General features: G+C 34.1%; 1 protein-coding gene across 1 annotated transcript in view; it reads left to right on the top strand.

The window, feature by feature from the left end:
• LOC150109048 (ras-related protein Rab-37-like) overlaps nt 1-23,845 on the top strand; it is a 106,987-nt gene extending 83,142 nt beyond the window's left edge. The window contains exons 4-8 of the mRNA XM_090405111.1: nt 3,373-3,439; nt 6,352-6,404; nt 8,788-8,910; nt 22,314-22,390; nt 23,423-23,845. Of these exons, the coding sequence (XP_090261237.1) occupies nt 3,373-3,439; nt 6,352-6,404; nt 8,788-8,910; nt 22,314-22,390; nt 23,423-23,528 (426 nt within the window). The 3' untranslated portion in view covers nt 23,529-23,845. The remainder of the gene's footprint in view (nt 1-3,372; nt 3,440-6,351; nt 6,405-8,787; nt 8,911-22,313; nt 22,391-23,422) is intronic.
• Nucleotides 23,846-24,434: the final 589 nt, after the last annotated feature.

Here is a 24,434-nt window from a genome sequence, read left to right as displayed (position 1 = left end):
GAAATGTTCGAAGTATGTCTTCGTTACGTAGAACTGAAGCATCCGCTGATTAATTTCCTACTTAAAATGCCTTCTGTGTATTTCCCATAATCCGGCATTTTTTAAAAAAATTGTTTACATACGTGATGATTCAAACCAGAATAATTTAATATTTCCGGATGTGATGACAAATGGATGTTACTCCGGGTTGATACTATGAAGTTGCATCGGAACTTTGACATTTTGATGCACTTCCTTGCTAATTCAAGGAATGACCTCTTTTTTTTTTTTTTTTGCATATAATATTACTCATTACTGTCGTTACACTTTCCAGGCCGATCAGAATTATAGCTAATTATCTTCAGTAAAAATGTATTTTATTTATAAAGGAAATAATCGGGGGTTGGAAGATGCACAGATCATGAAGTGGTACGATGCCAGGAAGATTCTCATGAGAATCTCTTTATTCATATTAAATAGAACATCGGCATGTTTCTCTATCAGTTATTTGGACTGAGAATAAAATCTATAAACAAATTCACAGAAAGTATTAATGGTCCAATCAAAAAACATTTCAGAGCTGGAAGCAAACTCTTTTAAACTGAACCAGTTTAAAGAACATTCTGATGCCTGCTTTGTCTGTTTTACTGTTTGTTTTGCTATTTCACTCTTCTGCTTAACAGCTGGGTGATTTATGTGGTCTTTTATGTGAAATGTATGCTTTTATCTCAATAACTATTCTCCTCCCCTGCATTGAAATAAATAAATATTAATAGCAACATAATAATAGTTTTTCACTGTTACAATACATGCATTTTAATGTTTCAAGTTTATTACATGCCAGTTGGTGGGATGCTCTATAAAACGAATCCTAAAAATAGAATTTACATCTGCGAATTAATTACGTTACATTTTAGCGCAGAATATTTAAATATATAGCTGAAGAATATAACTTACAAAATATTCAGCTTGACTTCTATTATCCCAGTCATGTTCCTGGCGTAACTGTATAAGGCAACTCGTAGCAAAGGTAGACTAATCCACACTCACTTCGCATCTTTCCAAAAATCTATCAGATGCTAAACTGATAAGAACAGATACTACACATTAGTTTTTTCATATACATGACGGTAGGAATCTGGTAGGTTTTTAGAGTCAAGCATGAAGTAGCCCAGCCAGAGAAGCTGGTGTAAGATCGCAAAGCCAACAAAGAGCCTGCCAGCACCAATAGCTATTAATAAAAGGGCTTGGCAGCAGATAATTTCGGTCTCAAGGAATATAATTAAAATGAGCCTCCCATAAAAAATGTTTTTAAAAAAACGTATGGGAGATAATAGCATAAGCTGTTATAGAAAATTTCTTGGAAAATTCACCAATATTACATTGGTTTTTTGCTTTTAGTTTATTGATTGAGAAATAATTAAAAATATTCTATTTATCACTATCTGTTATGTGGTGGTGTTTATTTATTTATACTTTTGCTATCATCTGATAATTATTATATGATTATACCACGTTTTTTAAGGAACGCATGCGAATACATGCTGGATCTGTCGGCCAGTGAGGCCGACAGATCCAGCATGTATAATGACGATACTGACCAAAACAATTCCCCAATTGGGATTGGAAGGTTTGTCTTTAAGTGGGAGATTAATTTCACCCCCTTTTTTTTAATGACTTGATCTCTAAATCGGGCTGGATGGATTTCTGGATGATGCAAAGAAATAAAAATTAAATAGATAAAAATCCTTAGCCCATCTGTGTTAATGTACTACAGATTTGCAATCTTTCATGGGTATGGGAGTCACAAAACAATATGAAATTTGGCTCGTACATTTTCCAGAAAAAATATTGATCTTCTGATTTTAATTGTACCGGTAGACTCGTGTTCTTAGGCAATAAGAAATCCGCTGCGGCATTTGGAAATCGTATATTTTTTTTTTTAATATTTTCTGTCAATTTTTGCACATTTTAGGATATGATACGACACGCACTGCAGCTACTAATGTTTCCTATGACACCGAACAATATCAATCAATGCAAGAATGTTGTAACTATTTGATGCAATGTTTAGAAGAAAACTGTGTGAACAGCCATATTCGAAGCAGCGTCATCTACTGGTAATGGCAAGTATCTCTATCTCCTCAAATTTCGGCAGGCGAATTTATGGTCCGTATTGGCGTATGATATAATCTGAGGAACTCAAATAATTTTGTTTTGGGTGTAGAAGGTGGTTGGAAATAAGGACGGTACACGTTGAGACACCTTTTTTTTTTCCCCAAAAAAGATATTAAAATAAGAGAGAGAAAAAGATACACAGGGTCGGTCCGAATGGAATCAGTTTTAAGAAGGGAACCCATGCACCACCGAAAAATGGAGAACAAGCATCAGTCGGTGATTCATCTCTTAATGTAGTCGCTTTGTTCAGATTACTCCAAAGCAATTGGATTACGTGTGTATAAAGTCTGTATTTTGTGCATGCTCTCAGGAGGCGGGTTGAACTGCTTGAGCTAAACTTCTTATAGTTAACATTGAGTCACGAAGACATTCGGTTGTAAAGCCTTGGATATCATAAAAGATAGGATATCATAAAAGTTTTTCAACTGAAGGTAAGGTTAGTTGGTTTCATTAACCGCGACGAAAGGTTCATCATCCCATAAATCTAACCAATAATTCATCCTAGTTAGTGAGGGCTTTCTCTCCCCCCACCTCTCAAAGATAAAGCGTTAGATGGCCGGTCCCATCCAACGATTTTTGTGTGTGCGTGATCACACCAAAAAGCATATCAAAAACTTTGATAATACGTCAAAGATTAGTAGTTTTCCAATAAAAATGGAGATTTTTTTTTCCTTACGTGAAACAAGAAATGTGTTTCTTCACTACTCAACTTTTCTTTATTACCTTTATTTTGTTATTTGAAAAGTTTTTATTTTTATTCTGACGACCCATAATGCGATCAACGCACATATGCTAACAGTCTAGCAACAAAGTGTTATTACAACTGTTTTCCTCAGCTTAGTAAATTAAGGGGAGAAATGCCACTGATTGTTTATATGTCCTTTAATCGATTCGCGTTTTATGATCTCGTAAATGTCCTAACATTGATGTGATGACTGTGGACCATAATGTTGTCTGCGGCTGTTTTCTGTCATACAACAACGCAATAAAGTAAAGTGCATTTCGGACACACAGTTGGAAAAAAGCTAATGTGAGTAGCGTGTGCTTGATCCACGAGAAATGCAGTGTTTATTATTATTATTATTAATTTGCAGTGGAGTTTATTTTCCATTTTTGCCTGTAAGAAATGGCACTTCACATTATAAAGAATGAAAGCTAATATAGCGTATAATGACCTATTAAATGTGCCTAACATGGTTTGTCTTGCTTCTTCAGATCTGGGACACTGCAGGACAGGAAAGATTTCGAAGTGTCACTCATACGTATTACAGAGATGCACACGGTAAGTAGTTCTCGAATTCGGGTTGATTGATATCTTATTTTGCAAAAGTCTTTCTTAAATTAAATATATAAATAAAACCGGAACTGAATTCAGATAAACTGGATATAAATAATCTCGGATTTAACATCTCGCAGAAACGAAAGTATTTAAAAAAGAAAGATTAAATAATGAGATTTTTTTTAGTATATTAAGAAACGAATTAGATACCTGGAAGCAGTACGTATTGTTTTATGGTATATAATTGATTACTTATCAATAAATACTTTAAATATTTTTCATATGACTCTTTATTCCTTTATCAGTGTTCTGTTCTAAATGATGACTTAGAAGTATCCTCCTTTCTAAGAAAATAAGATCTTTGCCTGGTAATTTCCAGTTGCTTCTCAGATATAAGATGATGTCGGTGTGTTCTCCAAGAGTTTGCCTGTCATTTCTCTTCCCTCCTGCTTTTTTTTTTTTTTTTTCATGTCATTCAGGATTTTAGAACTACATCTTATGACTTTTGTAAAATGTCTGTTTTTACATTTAAAAACTTAAATTCATTTCTTAAAATAATCACAAAGAAATGTGAACAGCCCTGCCCTCCGTGTGCAAATTTAATACTTCACTACTGTGAACTGGCTTTTGTTTGCCGTGAATGCTGTTAAAAAGTATTACAAAGTATTAAAAATTACAAAGTATTAAAAAGTACAGTTCAGTGTTAAAGAAAGGACATTTTGAATATGATTTTTGATCTTAACATCGAAAATAATGCTGAATTCTGAAAAGGTCTTAAACTATAAAAAGTACTGAGATTTCTCTAATCTTTATTTATGCATGTTTTTATTTTTTTATCTTGATGTATAGTCAGTTTAAAGCAAAAGATTATTTTAAGTTTTCCTTCGGATATTTGACTGATGAAAAATGAGCATTTTGCCCAATTTAAAATAATCTGAAAATGTACTGACCCCAAGAATTTTTTTTTTTTTTTTGATTTTCAAGATGGGTTGTCCTACAAAAAGGATCGTTGGTCATTCATTCCCTAAAACACTTTTCTCCTAATAATTCTTGTCTTCTATCATTTTCTTGAGAATTAGTAACTTAACATTCTTTCCAAATTCCATTAGTAAGTGAACGGAGTCCTGTCTGGTTTGAAATGAAGAAATTTAATGTTCAATAGATGCAGAGATGTAATAAATCTTCTTGGCCTTCTTTTAAGACTAGTCGTGTAATCTGTCTGACAATATTTTTTTTTTTATTTTAATGAGTGATCTCTTGAACCCCTTTCTACCCTGATTTTGTATGATAAATAATCGTGTCAAATTATTTCCCATGACAAACAATGCATAATCCTTACCTGTCCGAAGATGTTGCATGAAGATAAGATCGCTTCTCCTTACGGAAGAATAGATTTTTTATGCGCTATGTAATTTCTTTTTGATGTTCGAATATGGACTTTAGATATTGTATTATTGAAAAAAAAAAAAAAGAATAAGAAGAGGAAATCATACGCAATTATGTGAAAGCCTGTGAAGTTATTTATTATTTCAGAAAAGAGCATTCTTTTGGTTTTATCAGGCTAAACAACATTGAAACCCCCCCCACACACACACACACAGGTGATATAGGATTATTTCACACGTGGTAGCTCACATAAGATGCGGAATATCTCATTATAATGCAAAGAAATGTTTGCATGATTACTTTATAATAAGAAATAGGAGATAAAGCATGTCGTGGATGTCTAATAAGAACTTTTCCAGGTCATATGTCACGTGTATAAATAACGAGGCAAAGCCGTCAACAAAAGTAAAATGGGAAGATCATTACTTACATAAGAAAGTTTTTGCAGTGTATTAAATAGATTACTAAAATTTCTTAAATAGCAAATTGATGTAGGCATTCACTTTAACCACCAATGAGCCAAAAAAAAAAAAAAAAAACCTTTGCAGAATAGACTCTACTGTGTGTGTGTGTGTGTGTGTGTGTGTGTGTGTGTGTGTGTGTGTGTGTGTGTGTGTGTGTGTGTGTGTAACTTCATACGACTTAAATTCTTACTCCGAACAACGAAACGTATTCTTTACTAGTCTCAAGTAATCATTTAACTTTATTATTTAGGCTAATTTCTACACTCATTACAGGATAGCAATAAATAGTTATTTAGTAGTGCGAACGTGAGTAGATTGAAAGGTATTTCGGATTTCGGGACACGCGCATGAACAGAAGAGGTTCCATACGTGATATTCCGTATTCAGTCTGCCAATATCTACAATCAAATCCGTGACAATCCATAAAATTTCATCTACGTGATGAGAAAACATAACTCTCGCCCAATCATATATTTATAGATCACTTTTTTCTTTTTTTCTTTTTTTATCAGACAAGCAGTATTCGATACTTTTCCTATCTAATACGTATGTCTACTGCCCCATGCATAAAATTATTATGTAGATTCTAAGAATAAATTTCCTCTTTTTTTTTTTTTTTTTAAATTCGTTTTTCTCGTAGATGTCTTCTTGAACGAACAGTAGTGGTAAATATTGCAAGCAAAATCATATTACGAACTACGAGATGAAATCCGGAGCAACCTATGAAATATTTATGGCACTGATGAGTAACTTTATTCGGCAGTTTATCAAGTACGTCCTACACATACAGCTTCATTTACGAGAAACTTAAATTAAAAAAAAAAAAAAAAAAAAAAAAAAAAAAAAAAAAAAAAAACGATTTTTCTACTTAGATGATGTAATTTTTTCTCGAGCAACTGCTACGCGCTAAGATGCACGTAATGTAGTATCGCTGCAAAATACTGAATATAATTGAATCAAGTGTCTCGGAAATTAAAATTTCAGAATAAAATTTAACTTTTATAATAATATTCCGCGAACGTTTAAGTTTTATAATTGATGCACTTGTATTTTTTTCCCTCGCAGCTTTGTTGCTTCTCTATGATGTCACAAACAAATCAACCTTTGACAATACCAGGGTAAGTTCCTAGCACTTTCTTGGAAGATTATTACACAATTAATTTAATATTTATAATTTAATAAATATTAAACGAAGGGTCTTTCAGTAGTTTTCTCACCCTTTGGTTACATTAAAGACAAAAGATCGGCTCACAACTTGTATTAAATTTCAAGGTTAAAATTAGTCGATCTGGCCAATACTTCAGTGCCAAGAAGTTCAGATTTGAATGTCTTCATTCTTCTTTCCCTTAAGCCTACTTATTTGTAGTGTGGCTGTTTTCAAGACTATTCTGTTTCTCCTCGGTCTTCCTCGCTTCTCTTTCCCTTTAGTATCCAATTTTTTATTTTCTTTACTTGTCTTTTATTCCGCATCTTTTCTATACGATTTTTCTATTTTTATTCCTGTTTTTGGTAATTTATTCTAATTATTTTTAAATCTTCCCTGATTTTCTAATATTGTTTAATTTTAAATATATATTGATCTTTAATTGACCATGATTTATAAACATCTAATACTAACAAGTGTTTTTTCAGTACAGAGAAAATGGAATAACACTATCGTATAAATTAAAAATTAAAACAGAACGCGTAATATTACACGTATGGAGCGTGTTGTGTTAGTCACTGTTGTGAGAGCACGTTCTGTAGTTTTTGAGCGAAATTAAATTCTGGCAGACTGAGTGATCTTATTAAGGTTTTCCATATGTCAGCTATTTTCATTCCCTGGTTTCTGTTAATATTTTCTCCAGAACGGAGAACTACAACGGCTTCTTTGAAATTTCTACAACCGAAATCTTCTAGGTAAGGCATGGAGCTGCTATCTCAATCAATGGTATGGCTAGTAATCGCGAAATGATGGGCTAGAGCTGATCTTAAAACGTGACGGACAGTCTTGACCGGTTTGAACGTAACTCTGATGTTGAAAGGTTTAAAAAGTTTTGCGATCTTCCCGGGCACTGTACCTACCTGCATAAGGAATAGCTATGGATGAACTGTATTGAGTGATGGTAGGTTTTTGTTGTTGTTGTGGAGGTTTTCTATGAAGAATCTTGTTGATTAAATTCCTTGGATAGCCATTTTTTATTAATGTCTCTGATATATGAGTAATTTCATCACAGAGTTCTTTTTCTTCTGAGGTGATGTTCGTGGCTCTATTTTTTTCGCCAGACAGCCCCTTCGGCGAAACTTGTTGGTATTAGATGTTTATAAATCATGGTCAATTGAAGATCAATATATATTTCATTTTAATTATAATATTTGAATGACCAAATATAATTTAAACATTGTTTAATTTTGTTTCGTCGTCAATTTTTCTTAAGTTTTATCTGAATGGTTTTATTCATTTGTCTAATTTTTGTACTTCCTGCACGTTTTTCGCTGCATATGCAAATTTATTTGACAATTCTCCTGTAGATTTTTATTTTTATTTTCTTGTGTCCTTTTATTCTAGATGAGGCTGTCGAGACTTCCAGATATTGTATCCACTTTTATTATCCATTCTATCCTTATATATAGAACTATCACCTGTGTATACATTCTTAATTAGTTTTTAAAATTGTTTTTGTTTTTTGTTTTTTTATTTTTAATGTTAACTTTTAAACTGTAATTCTGTCAAATGCTTACATTTTTATGTTTCCAAGTATTTTGTGCATAATTTTAATGTCACGCAAATTATTTCTATAGTTCTTCAGATTTGTCCTGTCTCCCTTTTTTTGAAAATTAGTAACGTTAGGCTCTTTCGCCAGTCATTTGACATTTTTTCTTTATTGAAATACTCTATTTTGAACATGCCCGTACTTCTTTTGCTGCTTGTTTTCCTGCATATCTTATTAGTTGATTCTGTCTCTTCCGTATTCCAAGTGCTTTTTTTTTTCTTTTTCTTTTTTTCCCCCCAAATATCTTTATTTGGTCTTACAAAACACATTATCTTTGTAATGTTATCTTTATTTAATTCTTTTGTATAGATTTTGAAAATAATCTTTCCATTTATCCAATCTAGTGTTTGTTAATTTTTACACTTTCATTTGGTTCTTTCTTTTGAGTTTGTTATCTTCCAGATTCTTCTTCTCTGAGTACCATAAAGAATCATGTTCTGATTCTTTTCTTTACTTTATTTCGTACAGTTTTATGTTCTTCATACACTGAGATATTTGATTCATCTCGTAGAAATCAATGTAAGCATTATTTACGCTAAAACAATCCACGATTTAAAGATGAATTGACCTACAAAACTTTAAGGTTATTCAATATTTAAAAACAAATCTTTTTTTTTTGTTCTAGCTAGAGGAAAATTTTCAATAATATTCAACAACATCACTTCACTCTTTCTCTCTCTCTCTTTCTCTCTCTCTCTCTCATACACACAAAATCCTGAATACTGAAACGCTGCTTTTTTCTTCTCAGGCCTGGCTGAGCGAAATCAAAGAGCATGCCCACTGCGACGTAGTCATCATGCTTATCGGCAATAAATCCGATGTGAACGGGGACAGACAAGTGAGATTTAGTGACGGCGAGAGACTTGCTCAGGTATGTCGCAACCGTTTCTTATGTAACTCATTATTGACCGTTTTCATCTACTCAATAAAAATCAATACTAGGCGAATGGAAATATCCAGAGGTCTTGCGTAAACAAATATCTGCACTGGATTTTTGTGCTTGATGGAACCTTTTTTATCTCAGAAATTAATTTTAAGAGTCCTAAAAAGAAAAAAAGTTCTACGAGTCTTCAAAGACTTAATACATTTGTAAGGAATAAGTACTTAGAAGACTAGCAGAACTCGTAGAAATTCTAATGAATTCCTAGCTACGGACATTATAAACCTTTTTTCTCTAAAAACATTTTCTTTCTCTAAAAGAATTCCACTCTGCTTTTTTTTTTTTAATTCTTCCCTCATCACCAATGTCCTGTGCGGTTGATACCTCAACACCTATCGTCATCCATGGCATTACATTATCCATAAGCATTGTGGAAAATTTCCATAGTAACGTGCACATTTCACCATACTTTATGACGTCATTATCACAGCCCTCTATAATGAGTGTCAGCTAATCTGTATTAATCAAAATATAGTCAGCATCCCGGAGCTATTCACTGTCCCATCAACTAATTTGGATAAGCAGTATGCACAGTATCGATCGACTCTTAGTTTTAAACCCAGCAACTGATAATTTTCTCTGCTAAGTTATTCCAATTATTACTCTCCTATTTCAGCATTATATGTATCTAGGCATAATGCACTTTGTCTTTAGTATCATCTCATTATTCCTTCGTGTGAATTTTCTTCATTAAACCAAACGTATTTATCTCAGTTCGCCCCGTTTGTTTGGTTCTTGGTTTTTTCCTACTCTTTTTCTGTTTTCCCAAAAGTAAATGGATTCTTACTGTGTTTTGATAAATGTTGCAGTCTTTGTACTCACCTAAATATATTTATGGTTTTTCTTTCATGGTAGATTGCTCATTTTTGTTTATGTTTCAGGAAGTTTTCATTTCGTTGCTGTCAGAGAACCATCATCGTCCTAATGTTGCAGAATTCTCTGTTCCTCCCTCGTTTCGCAATTCATTTATATCTCCGCTCTGAGTTTTCATGATAGAGTTTTTGTTTTCCTCTTTCATGTACACATTTATCCAAAAAAGTGCGCAGTATCCAATCAATGATTTATTTAAAATCAGGCACTTTTCTTCGGCATTTTTCGAGATCTTTCAAATATTATTGAAGGGTTTAACATATATGACATTCACCAGTTGCGTTTATAAATTTAAGTGGCTATAAAAATTAATCGAATTAAATACAATAATGCAAGTCACTTGCTAATTTCTATCTTTTTCAGAATGAACAGAATTTCCATTTTATAACTAATAACAGAAAAATGAGTGTACTTATATTGTAACCCTTCTGGTTCCATAATGAGTTTCAATTGTAGTTGCCGACAAGAGGAACTTTTTTTAAGCCTGTTTCTGGCTGAGGCAGATAGAGTTTTTTTCTCTTGAAAACCCTTTTTTTTTGTTTAATTGTATTCTTTACACTGCAATTCAGGACAATCAACCATAGAACCCACACATTATTTCAAACAGTCATGCTAGTTATGGTTTAGGAACACAATATGGCGATTTTCTGCAGACGTCTCTCTCTCTCTGCTAGGTCCTCAAAAACTAACAACCATGAACTTAACTATATATGAGGACTAACAGTGGAGAACGACTACCTACCGGTTTTCAAAAGTTGTTTAAGACAAGAAAACAACTTTTAAGCGCTTAGTCCCTCGAAATGTTACCTATTTCTAGCATCTTTTATTGATGACACACATAATATACCCTCCATCTAGTGTTGCTATTGGAACGTGGAAACATAACACCATGTCCGAAGTAACTGGTTGTATTAATGCTAAGGCCAGAAGACCGTTGACTCATAAATTGGCCAGTGTATAGATTTCGAATTAGATGCTATTTACTACAAGCAAAGAACTCCTCCTGTATCGGTGTAAACTAGGTTATTTTCCTTAATGAACATACTGATCGATGCATTAGGCAGAATTATGCGATATAGTGGCTGCTGAAACATTGAAAAGTGTTTCACATACTGCAAAGCCGTCTTTGTAACCTCACTTCATTCATTTTACATTACGGCTGGAAGCGAAAAAGGCAATTTTGATCATCCTACGTATGCCTGAAGCTGTACGTTTATTATTTAAAGCTTCAGTGGTTGACAACGGACATTGAGTCGCTGTTATATACAAGCTGTGACGCTATTAATATTCAATGAAGCACAACGCCACAGATTTACCTTCTGAAATAGGACATTCGATATATGTAAATAATTGCGCGTGAAACTAACTCAAGTTTAGGCGATAAGAAATAAGTGTTTCGAGGATGGATAATACCGTGTTCTATTGCCACCTTTGCTCCCTGTCGGCTAAAGGATAAAATTGATCAAACGAAGAGGAGAAAAGCACTTCACCTAAACTCGTTCGAGTCATATTCGAAAATCTCTACTTTAATAAGCGATGAATGCGTGGTATATTAGATTAAAGCTGAGTTATTTTCACGGGTGCGAAATAGGATATTAAAAATGTATGTACCCTACCTGGCTTTTTTTCTATTAAACTGCTGTAAAATGCAGGGAGCACAATCTCAGCTTAATATCGCAATATTTCTCTATCCAATTTCAAGCGGATTAATGCATCGTTGAATAATGTTTTATTTCTGCATTCAGGAAATTGTTTGTTGACTCTTGTGGTGGTCGTGTCAAACCGGAATTGGCATTTGCTCATAAAATGCTCATCAGAAACATGGGGGAGGAGGGAGGGAGGGAGGCTGGATATAAGTAATTTCAGATTCATGCAGCGGAGGGAGAAGAAAAACAGATAAAAAGAGTTATTTTAACTATTTCTGTGATTTGTGTCAGAAAGGATGTCACCCCGTGTTTACTGTAAATGTCGGTTAGCTTCAGGGAACCAACAACTTAGTAGAAAATATCCAGTAAATTGTTTTCGAAAAAATACTTCGCATTGACAAAAATCATTCAATTCCTTGCACTTAAAAAGAAAACATCTCTGTCTGGTCTGTTTCTTTTTTTTGTGCGAAGTACACTTGCATTTGCCGTGAACTGCAGACGCGAATTAATTTAAGTTGAGTTGAAGTCAGGTCAAAGGGATTAATTTCCGTAGTTATTCTCTAGTTCCTTTTCCATATGAAAAAATGAGAAACATCTTTGAAATAAAAGGCAAATTTTACTGATTGCAGTGAAATTTTTTTGTTGCGCAACAGAAATATTTTACATTCTGATGAATGCTGAAGAATAACACTGGGAATTGTGTTCATCACTGCTTTTAAGTGACAATAGTGTGAAAGGAAAATTAAATAAAGAAACTGTATGATCTGGTGTTATCTAAGAAGTAATAATATTTTTCAAGTTGCTGTCTCTTTTGGAATGTTATACAAGGTACGTCTCCATGACTCAGAAGACAGAATGACACATCCTTTGAGTTCGAATTTAAAGATGCAAGGTAGTTGAGTCCTATTGATTCTACCAAATGGATACCAAGAGACATTCTTAAGACTATGCCACGGAAATTGTATAAAGTATCCCATCGAGTTGGTTAAATACTAATGATTTTATTCGTGCTACAAAAAATATCGTGTCTTTTATGTAACCGGATTATTGTATTGGGTAGCGTGTCTTTTTCCTTAATGTTCAGGAAGAATAAAAGTTTTCAAAATACGATTGTCTTATGGCTAACTCTACGATCATTCTTGCATTTATTACATAAGAAACCTTATTGATTCATTTTTTAAGCTCAAAGTGAAATCCAGGGAGTGTTAATTACCAAAAGCGCAGCAACTAGCCTGAGTAACCTAGAAACGCTATTTCGCGAGAGCAAAAATTAGATGTACTTCAAGTGTTCTGAGAATATTAAACACATATATGGTATCGTGTTCGTGAGACTTGTCTTGACTTAAGAAGATTAAGGCATTGCAAGTGCAACCACTCTAAGCAGATATCATTCGAAGCATAAAAAGAATGCTTTGTGACTTGAATTGAAAACCAAGTAAAGCGGAATTTATCAACCAACTTCATGGCTGTATAGACAGACTAATAGTTTCTTTGAAGAGACATGAATAAAGATTACCTGAAGAAATGAAGATTCACTGCAAGCAATGGCTTCGCTTTGAAGCTTGCTAGCAGCTTCACGTCATTCAGTTTACCATAGAAATGTCTGGTTTAGACAGTGCAAGCGGAACAATTTTCAGAAATATTTAAAAATAGTAATAATAATTGAAAACATGGTTGTGCATCGAAGCAAATCCAGCATCGATCAGTTTATTTGCATTGAAAACAGAATGCTTATAGGAACGTAGACATTCCGAGGGATGAAAAAACGCTACGATTTAAAGCAAGAAAAGCTTGTGAGACAAGTAATTGAATTGAAAACTCGGTTTTCAATTCAATTACTTGAAAACCGAGTTTTCAATTCAATTGAAAACTCGGTTTTCAATTCAAGCAGAAAATGTAAACGTTGAAATCCCTTGTCATCTATCATTCTGAAACTCTAAGAGCATTAAATCATTCACTTCGTGGTTATTGGAGGTCCATGAAGAAGGGTTGGATTTCAAAGATCATTATTTTCCACGTGGTTCACTACACAACTGTTCTGGAATTTAAGAAAGACCTCGAAACTGGACATGCGGAAAACGTGTGTTTTGTTAGTGCCAAATAAGGGATAATGCTCAAAGACATCATCTTGTTGTGCAAATTTGATTCGCACACATTAAAGTTTCTATCCTATCGGCATCGTGACTGAATTTTTCCAACCATCTTGACATTTACATCCTATTTAAGATCTCAGAAAAAATGTTTGCATGTTTAACGACGAAATATTAACAAATAATTCTCTGGAAATGTCTGAACTGTGCATAATAAGTGCTTCCTCAGTTGGTGTGCTTTTTTAAGTTTTTCATTTCATGATGTAATCAAAAAAGTCTTCAGCGATATTCGACGTAGTCTTTGTTTTGATAAAATGAAGAAAGCAGATATGATGGAACTGTTGAAGTCGCACAAAATACAACTCTCGAATTAAGAGAGTTAACCCAACTGCAAGAAGAACTTGTCCTTCTTGGTGCAGATCAAAAGAAAGAAAATTAAAAGATGTAACGAAAGCTATTCCGATGAAAATTCGATTAGGTCGAAGAAGTTTTAAATGAATTGCTTATTATTCCATCAGATCGAAGAAGTCTTAAGTGAACTTTTGGAATGCGATTGCCCCTTTCAGCGTGCTTCAAAAATTATTGCGAGAAATGCAAAGGGAGTTCATTATTAGAAGGCAGGGATGGCTTGACAAGAGGCAATGAAAAACAGAACACAGGAAACAACTTTATTCAAAACTTCAAATGCGTAATCTAAAAATGTAAGAAGTTGCAAACATATCGTACATTGTAGTTTCAGTAAACAGTACGATATGTTAAAATAAACTACATTTAGCTATTTTTGGTTTAACTTCATCATTTGTTCTTTTCTGTAAAAATGAGTTACAATGTACGAAATATACAAAGGAAAAAAAAAACGGATAGCTGACTCAAGTATCGTAAACGTACGAAATAGGAATATGACTGAACTTGCCTGCAAATTGGTCAAATCAAAACTAAGCGAAAGAAAAGTTAATTCAACGATGACTGAAGTAGGAAAAAATATTTTTCTGATCTTACTTTTATTTGAAGTAAGCTTCTTTGACTACCAGTTAAAAAGTTTGCAGTCTGCAAAGAAAGGCAACTTTACAAGACATTTGCAAAAGAATGCAATCCTGGTCCTGTACATTGCAGCTATTATGATTGTGAGAAAGACTTTCTTAAAGTTGTAATCAAGGACCACCCAGTATTTTTTTTTGTTGTTGTTGTTGTTGTTGTTTTTGATCATATATGAAACATTCATCAGTGAAAAGTTCTAAGAAAGGAGATATTTTGGAAGTACGGAAGAGAAAACTTTAACAGTTTTCTTTTGAACACTTCCACCTGTTTGATGAAAGATCTTCCAAAGAAGATAAAACATTACAGATTTACGTGAACTTCGGCATTCACTGACTGAATAGCCCATCTAGCTAATTTTTCTGGAAGAAACATGTGAATAAAACCATCCTCAGTTTTAAAATCAAATGCGAAAAAATATTTTCCTATTGGAAATTCGAAAGTCTTCCGGTATAAGTTAAAATGATTCATTGACTAGAAAACAAACAAGTTTTCTTCAGCTTTTGATGAGGTTCCTCTTCATCCAACTGTTTACAGTTTGACTAACACAACCAATAATTTTACTGCTAGTTGAAACACATGCGAGCTGCAGATCATCGGTTGCGATGTAATATTCCATGATCTTTATATCAAAACACAAAGCCAAAATAAAATAAAAAAAATTAGAAGTCTCAACAAAAAAATAGTTGCAAAGGTATTACATTGGGTTAGCCTTCAAACATCGTTTTATATGACGTATATGAAAGAGTTGTTGATTCAAAGAATGGCTGCGCAAAATCGTGGTTAGAGTTTGCGCAACGGTTTAGTTAAAAAAACAATGAATGATTATAATTGCAGGCAAGTTTCTGAAGAAATTAAAAACGCAGAATTCTTAGAAGTGGTACTGTTTCCAAGGCAGCAGAACATTATAAGAATAGTGAACAAGATTCGTCACTATTCGAGGCCAATTCCCATTATCTTCACATTACGTACGATGATAAAGAGACTTTTACTCGTCTATTTACAAACCTATAATTACCAAACAGCTCTCTGGCTGCAAAACAATCCACAAGGACAGGACGTGTTTCAGAAAGCTACTAATGGAGTCGAACAAGATTCGTTTAAGTTTTCCACGTAGATCATTTGTATTCTTTAATCTATCACTAGTTGCTACCTAAATGCGACACTTCTAAAGCAGTTTCTTGTTTGCTGTGTATCTGAATCATAATTTAGTAAGACTATCTAACATGCAAATTAAGTTACGGATGGCTTCTTATCCTGCGAAGAATAATTCACTGCCTGACTGCTTTATAACTCGGCAAGAAGATATGAATCAAGCCCAGTGGATATTTTGAGCGACAGAAGACATAATAATCAATAGTCATCTCTCATTATAACCGTATAAATATGCATGAATAGCTACTTTAGATTTACGTGGTCGTAAAGAGCAGTCCCTGCAGTAGTTGATCGATTGCGCTGATTATTAGAATAGCTTGATAAAGCAAACAAGAACGCAGAGGCGGTCGCAGAAGTATTTGGAATCTAGTTAGTGACATGCGGAGATAATGCATCAATGACTGCACTTCTGGAAGAGCAAATCTCTTTCTAAACCGCCGCCTGCAGAAACAGACTCCTAGCAATTTTAACTTTCTGGAAATTGGTATAATTGGTAAAGTGTATTACGTTATTGACATAGTTTGACTCTTCGCTCCAAAAGCTTTCTCTTGTCATATTTGCTCATTTCGGATATCTTCAAGGCACATACTGTATATACTGTAAATTCATTCAAAACATTGTTTAATATCTTTCTGAAATGTCTTTTTAAATTTTTCACGGAAGGTGTCCTGAAGTATTCTGGATTCACTACACAAAATAATGTCCCGGAGGATACTGCGTTCTACGTGCTCCCACGAATGTTCAATGGTGTTTAAAATAAGGAGAATTAGGCGACCAAGGGAACACACGGAATGCTTGGATATATTCTTCTAACTACGCTTGGACAACGCCTGTGCCATACTGCGAACCTTGTGACACGTGGTGGTGGTGTCCTGATGAAAGAGTCCAGATTCATCTGACCACATTACCACCATCTAGGGCAATACCAGGTCGAAAACAATTCTCAAGTGTAAAAGCGGTCAAGATGTGTTCAGTTTGAGGATGAGAGGACCGAGTGATGTCCATGACAACAATCCCCCATACCAGGATACGTCCGGTGGTGGTGGTGGACCAACCTAGCAGCGTGGGTGGTCGGACACAGGCTTGGTAGTCATGATGGTTTGGCGCATCAGCTTATTCTTCAGTATAATCACGTCATCAGCTTATTTGGGTCATTATAGAGTTAACATTAAAGCAATAGAGAGCCCATGGTAGAAGGGCTCCATTGCTTTAACGCAGCGGTGTAAACCAGATGAATCCAGTATACTTAGATTCATCTGGTTTACACTGCTGCGCCTAGCCTTTTAGTCCAATATTTAAGATGCTTATAAATTTAATTCTGTGCAAAGCTGTAAATAAATTTAATTATTCTTATCTAAAATATGAGCTTTCTGCTGTACTATACTTCAAATACGATTTTTTTTTTTGCCGTTCCAAGTATAGTTTCTTTTTTAATATCGAAGCTCGAAGCCTCGTCCTCCGTATTTACTCAGTCTGCATTGAATATTATTTCATGTTTTGTGTGCGTCTTTTAAGCCGAAATACTTCTCCTAATAAGGTTCTTTAGAATTATGGCCAATGCAACTAATGCAGGCTACAATTCAAGCATATCTGTTAATTCCTCTGTTCTTCGGGGAGGTTTTCCTGTTCTGATGGATGAAAAACCACAAGTTTCGTAAGGAAAAGTCCACTGCTTCCATACGAAACTCGTTAAATCACTTCTGTTTATATAGTTCTTTCGATAGTAACCATCGTTAGTAATCGAATTTCCCTTTTTTTTCTTTGATGCGCTAGTTTTATTGAAATAAAATAAATTATTTTCATAAATTACTTTTATTTGTTTGCTATACAGCAATTTATATATGAAAAAAAAAATGTATCAGGATCAACTGTCTCTCTCTCTCTCTCTCTCTCTCTCTCTCGAAATGCATATTTCCTGTCGACTAATATTACTTTAATATCAATGGGTAAGACAAACTGGAATATAAAAAAAAAAAATCAAAATAACATTTCGGCCTAATACATTTTAGCCGTAATAAAATGCTTCCCTTCATTCTTTATTTCTCGATCACGGCTCAACAGAAATTTCTAACATCCATCACGAATTCTGTGCACGCGCGTGTAAGTGGTGTTTTTAGGAAGAGAGAAAGAACGAAATGTTAAAAGAAAGACGAGTTAAAAACTTCCGTGTTTAAGCAATACATCAAGGCATGAGACAGTGTCCATTTTTCCGTTAACTGTGATAGATGCGTTCTTCTCGTATTTCTTCTTTTTGTATTTGTCACGTGCACTCGAGCTGCTCATATTAATTACAGACTATTTCTCTCTCTCCCTCCCCCTCCCCCTCCCTGCATTTTAGGCGTGTACGAGCCTACTTGTCAACTTTATAATGCTTCTAAAATATCGGAAACAAAGTAGAAGCCTTGAAGTGTGATACTCACCGAAAGTAAAAACTCTAATAGCGAAGTGGAGTTTTAAAAATAATCGATTAAATCTGGGACTCGTTAATACCTGGACGAGCCCGGATAATTATTTTATTAAACATAAAAGAGTTTCTTTTTTTTTTTATCTGTTTCTGCTTATGAGAGAAGAAGAATAATGCAATAATTACAGGGTGTTCGGGATAAATTTGACAGTTTCGTAAGGAAAAAGAAAATCTTCTTTGTATCTATTAAATTTAATGAATTGACAAAAAAACATTACAGGCAGAGTTAATTACAATACTATCAACAAGATTTACTCAAAATAACCACCATTAGCATCGATCACAGCTTCAATTCTGCTTCGGAACCTCGAACAAGCTGATGCTACAGTCTCCCTGGGAAGGGCCGCAAAAACTGTTTTAATTTTATCCATTAACTGGGCTTTTGTATTACTGGAAGTGCGATTGGTGTCTTTTTCAACTGCGCCCCATACAAAATAATCCATGGGGTTAAGGTCTGGGGAGTTTGGAGGCCAAACATTTGGACTGGTGAAGTCGTAGAAATTTTCAGACAACCATTTTTGACTTTTCCCAGAGGTGTGGCAAGGGGCCGAATCCTGCTGCCATACATACGGCCTACCATTGGCTACCCTTGTTATCCAGGGCTTGACTACAGTTAGCAACTCCACGAACAAAGCCCGAATTCCAATGCCAGGGTTCTTCAACACCTGTTCCTGCAGATTTGCGAGGAATTCTGCTGTACGAACGCAATCAGATCGTCTGCTAGGGATCTTTCTTCTTGCTACATCCTCGTAGTCACCATTGCAAGTCTCTAGTTCATGCCTGATTGTTTTTACTGTATTCAGGGAGCATTGGGCAGCAGTCGTAATATCCTTATTTTGATGGCGGGCACGAATCATCATGATACAAGTTATTCTCTTCCATGATTCAGGTGGGTTCCAGCTATCCATCCTTTCTGACATCTTGTATATGAATGAAGAAGGGTCCAAACTTTTAAATGAAGAGAAGTGTGTGTTAATACATGTAACTTACGGAAAAATATAATTAATTATAAATATGTCAAATTTATCCCGAACACCCTGTATATCCTATCGTTGAGTGTGTTTATTTTTAGAATAATAAAAATCATCCAACAATAAACACGATGAGCAAACTAACGGAAGATTTATAAAAGTGTTCACTTATTTTGCTTTAAGTAATGAGTCTAAATATGTTGTTATTGTCGAATAAAATCTGAATAAGTTAAAATATTCAGAAACGAATATTTCTAGTGAAATTATCTTGGCTTTACAAACGAATTAACAGCCACGTTATTAACATGAAATGTCTATTTTTCCGTGATATTATAATCGGTTTCATTACTGCCGGATTTGGACGTTATTACAAGAAATGCCAATAGTAACTATGAGTATGTCAGCCATTTCGCCATTCTCGGACCGTTTAAACTCTCTCCATAATTCTTTAAGTAATCATAGAAATTACCTGTCCCCCAAGGAGAAAACCACTCATTTACGGACCATCTTATGTTCATAATGATCACAGCAATTTATTGCGAGGTAAATTTTACGAGTATTTGTAATTTTATCTCAAAAATTAACGTTCCACATAAGTGTTGGTTACTATTAAATATGCGAAGAGAGTGTTGAGATGCTATGGCGACAATGATATTTAAAAAGAAAAATAAGCGGCTAATGCAATGATCTAGAATTGGTTCCGCGTGATTCATGTGTGATTTCCGTGTCGCGAAAGTCTAATGGATGAAAAGCACGCACATCCTTAATTTCAGGTAATTATGAGCGACATTACTTCATAGTGTCTGAAGAAATGGAGAAAATAATTATTCCTCAATACCTCACAAGATGTCGTGATCATCGCAAGAGCGCCACTCAATAAGAGTTAGCATCTTATTCAGTGTTCTCTTGTTATAATACGATCACTTCGCTGTTAAAGAAATCAGTAATTTCGTGAATGACCAACTGCCCTTTTGATCACCCCCTTGTTTGGGATTTTTTTTAGGCATATGTCCCCAATTTATTGTTGCTAGAAATCCTACTATCAAAGTATTTGAAACATTTCTCTTTCCAAACTGTCTTCCTGGTTTTTTTTTTTGTTTGTTTGTTTGTTTGTTTGTGTTTTGGAAGCCTGAGGAAATAGTCATTCTCAGGAAGTGCATTGAATCACATGTGCGTTATTAGCTTCGAAACGTGAACCACCTGTACTTGACTTGACTACTGAGATTCTACATATATTACCGATACTGGTATTTGTACTCTGTTTCTCTTACTTATATGCGAAATGTACTTCTAATTCTTCGTTTTGATGACTGTTAAAATGCATCTCCAATGTAAAATCTAGAGAAATTCTGATATATAACCTTATCATTTTTATTGATTGCAAGCTGAACTGCCCACTCAGTCTCCAAAAGCTAGATAGGGTATAAAGGCCTCGACTACTCCCTATTTAGGGAATAAAAGGCGTTAGCTGATTTATTTATTTATTTTAGTTGATGTTCAATCATGGATACCAATTGACAGTATCCAAATGGACTGTATATTGCACCCAAAAGTTATTGTAAGTCTGATATTTTACTAGACTAATAACTATTTAAGAGTATCACATATGTTAATCGACTTTTACTGGAAACAAACTAATTCTCTGTGCTAAATACGGGGTTGCTATACAGGCATCTTATTCAACATCCATCATTATTTCATAGCGAAATAATTGAATTTGAAGCGTAAAAAGTTTTAAACTCCAACAGAGAACTTATTCGCGTACAACCTTCGGGACTGGAGTTGTTTTAGTATTGCAGTATTTAAAAGACACGAACTCTGGACAGGTTTTCCGTATGTTTACCTTTTATTAGTGCTTTTCAATTAAAGTTTTTTTGTTTTTTTTTTTTATCCTAATAGCTGTTTCGAACTGTTGGTTCTCATCCGAGACCAAGATTTTTGACCAGTTTCAGCAATTAGACTGCTGCCGTATTCAAAAGAGAGTTTTTATCCCATTAAAATTCCTGCCTAGTCCGTGATGCGGACGAGCAGCTCGAAAAAACTTTCAGGCCACTGAACCCTTAATTAAAAGCAGTAATAAAAGGCGAACATATGTATTCCTTGGCAGAGTTCATGTCTTTTAAGTAGTGTAATACCACTACACTTTAAATATTGTAATAAAAAAAAAATTCTGAATCTGAAGATGTATTTCATAAATTCTTCGGACCGTTTTGAGACTTTGTTTCATATTCAATTATTTTGATATGAAATAATAATAGATTTACAATATCTTCTACGCTGATTCTTCAAAATAAAAAGAAATCTGTACAACCTTCATGCACCTCAGCACGATAGACAATATCAAATGACGCTAATGACAATAACATTTTTCAGTAAAAATCAATTCAGGTTACATCGACTAAGACATTTTCATCCTCATTACCGACACTGTCCTTTAAATGCTACAGACAGGTACGCTATAACAAAATCATCCTTACAATAGGGAAAGTTGAATTATGTAAGAATCAGTTCGCTCGTGTCTTGATCGGGTGTATGCCATTAAGCGATCTGCCAGGCAGAGTTCAGTGAACTGCTTCATATGCGCGGCAAATTACTCCTATTTCTATCCTTGGAGTCGACACAAAATCTATACTTTTCTGTACACGTACATTTCTCCACAAACATGACAGCTCGTGCCGAAGAGCAGACCTCTGAGATGTTCTACATTTAAAATTATTTTAAAAAAAGAGGACCTGAGGGGTGTTGCCTGTGGCTCTGTAGCAAACATTCCCTAATTGGTCCTTAATGTAGAAGCATATTCCGTATTATTTTGTAAAATGCGTAATATGCATCATGGTCACATGCAGTCTACAGTTATCTAATCTAAAATAACTTAGTTCTGTTTCTTTGAGAGAGAGAGAGAGAGAATATTAAGTCAAACAAATCGAATTAACTCACAACTAATTCGTTATTAATAATAATAATAATTGTCTTGGTCACACAAACTACTCGCAAAAAATTCGGTTTGCATTTTTTTCCTTCTACCTTCGCTACAGAAAAAAAAAATTGATCTTGAGAAAATCAAGTACAGTACAGTTTTATTTTCTCTTTCTTTCAATCGCAGGAATACGGTGTGGCTTTCATGGAGACCAGTGCCAAAACGGGATTGAATGTAGACCTTTGCTTTATGGCCATAGCGAGGTAAGGATTATTTATTCTTGCATGTGCTTTTGTAAAAAAAAATAAATAAAGAAAAAGTATGTTGCATTACATATGCAACATAATCTTATAGTAGAATAAACGAAGAATTATAATTTGTTACATGCATAACGTTCCCTATTGCTATAATTACTATGAGATGCTCTGGTAAAGATCGATGTTGAATGTGCATAATGGAAGCAATAACAAACACTGACCTGTGTGTATAATGAGCACACACACAGTAGAACAGCTTGAAAATTAAGTAACTTGATTAGAGAAGAAAAGAGACAAAAAAGATAGAAAGAGAAGCAGTTATGTCTTGGACTATAGTCTTCAGTTTAACATAGAGTATTCTTGGCTTCGAATATTGCCAATGAATTCTTGACTAGCATACGCACTATCAAAATGTGATTTCGTTTTTGCAATAAGCAGAAGCAATCATAGACATAGCAGTCATGAAAGTTACATAAACCCAAAAACAAATTGTTGGTTTAAATGTGCAATTATGTGTCACTACAAAACCAAACTCAAAATTTGGTTCTGCATATTGGCAAGACGGGTTTTCAAAGCTCTATTTTGTAACAAAAGTTGTTTTGTAATAAACTAAAAACTATTTTATCGCTATATTAGAAAAATCGGGATTTTGTAGGAATGAACCCAGCGCCATCTATTGGCCGAGCCGAGAACTATCTTATATTTTACTACACACACTCAACAACAGCTTTGGGTTCTTTATTAATATAGTTTCTGTTACTTCATTATGTCACCTTCTCATTTAGTATGCCTTTGTTTTAGAAAATTTTATTTAAAGTCAAAACTTACCGACCTGGTTTGAATGTTACATTCTGCATAACACAATTTACATAGAATTTTAGACAGATAGACCCGTCTCTCCTGCTACGCATTGAGCACTTGTTTGTGACATTTCAAATGCTTAGATTTGAAAGATAGTATCTTGTAAATGTGCATATAAAAGAAAATGAAAAATTTAACTAATAAAATTTTCTATACATTATTTTCTGTTGGATTTAGGGAACTCACCTACCGATACACCAAAGCTCCATGCGAGCCTAAATTCAATGTCACAGAATACGTGCGCCAAGAAAGCCAAAAACCTAAAGCAGGATGTTGCGGATAAATGGAAGATGAAATCCCCAAGGTCTTCCTATTAATTTTGCCTTTGTGTCGAAGGATGTTAGTCCAGTCTTTCCCTTCTGCTGCCAAAGCACATGTACCAACTAAGAAAGGAAATGCCTGCCATAAGAAACGTCAGAGTAAAAAAAAAAAAAAAAAAGAATAATATTTATAAATGCGATTTGGTGACTTCTGCCAGTGGATGTTGCTGTCACCCTAATTTGTTCGTTATTGATATTAATGTTATATATTTCATGTATATATAATGTATCTATGTATATATGTTGTAAATGAAGAGGAAAATAAATAAATATAATCTATTATATGCTCACTTGTTCCTTCTATAATGTATAATATAAAACCGTGTAAAACAAAACAATTAACTTAAGCGCATGATTTAATTCTAAAATATTTATAATAAATTAAATTTGCAGTTATAAATCAAATCCTCCAAGATTTGCAGAAGAATGTTAGCACAACAGGATGATTAGCCAAAAAAGTCCCTGAAAAAGTGGAAAGATTTATTAAAATGGGTACAACAAACGACAAGTTCAGACTTGTTCTATTGCATCACGGTGATTCTCAACCTCATTCAGCCAATGCTACTGTTGGAACAGTTTAATGAATTATGGTTGAATTTTTTTTTTTTTTTTTTTTTTATCGTCAACCCTATTAGTCTGAACTCCCTTCCCCCAAATCATTGTTAACTTTTTAGTACTCTAAAGAAAAAAAATTTTCGCGTGATTAAAAATGTCAAATACAAACTTCTCAGACTGCAGGAAATTTGTGCACCAATTAAATGAGTGTTAAAAAAAAAAAACAATAAAGAGAACTACGTTTAAAAAAATGGCGTTCATCGTTTATATATTTTATCTTCCTCGATTTAATTTAAAAAATAATAAATTGCATT

The sequence above is a fragment of the Typopeltis vanoorti genome, chromosome 2 (genome assembly GCF_054136105.1).
Source record: "Typopeltis vanoorti isolate ZY-2024b chromosome 2, IOZ_Tvanoo_1.0, whole genome shotgun sequence".
Taxonomy (NCBI): domain Eukaryota; kingdom Metazoa; phylum Arthropoda; class Arachnida; order Uropygi; family Thelyphonidae; genus Typopeltis; species Typopeltis vanoorti.
The sequence above is the reverse complement of the archived record's forward strand: the minus strand, read 5'-3'. Positions and strand labels throughout refer to the sequence as shown.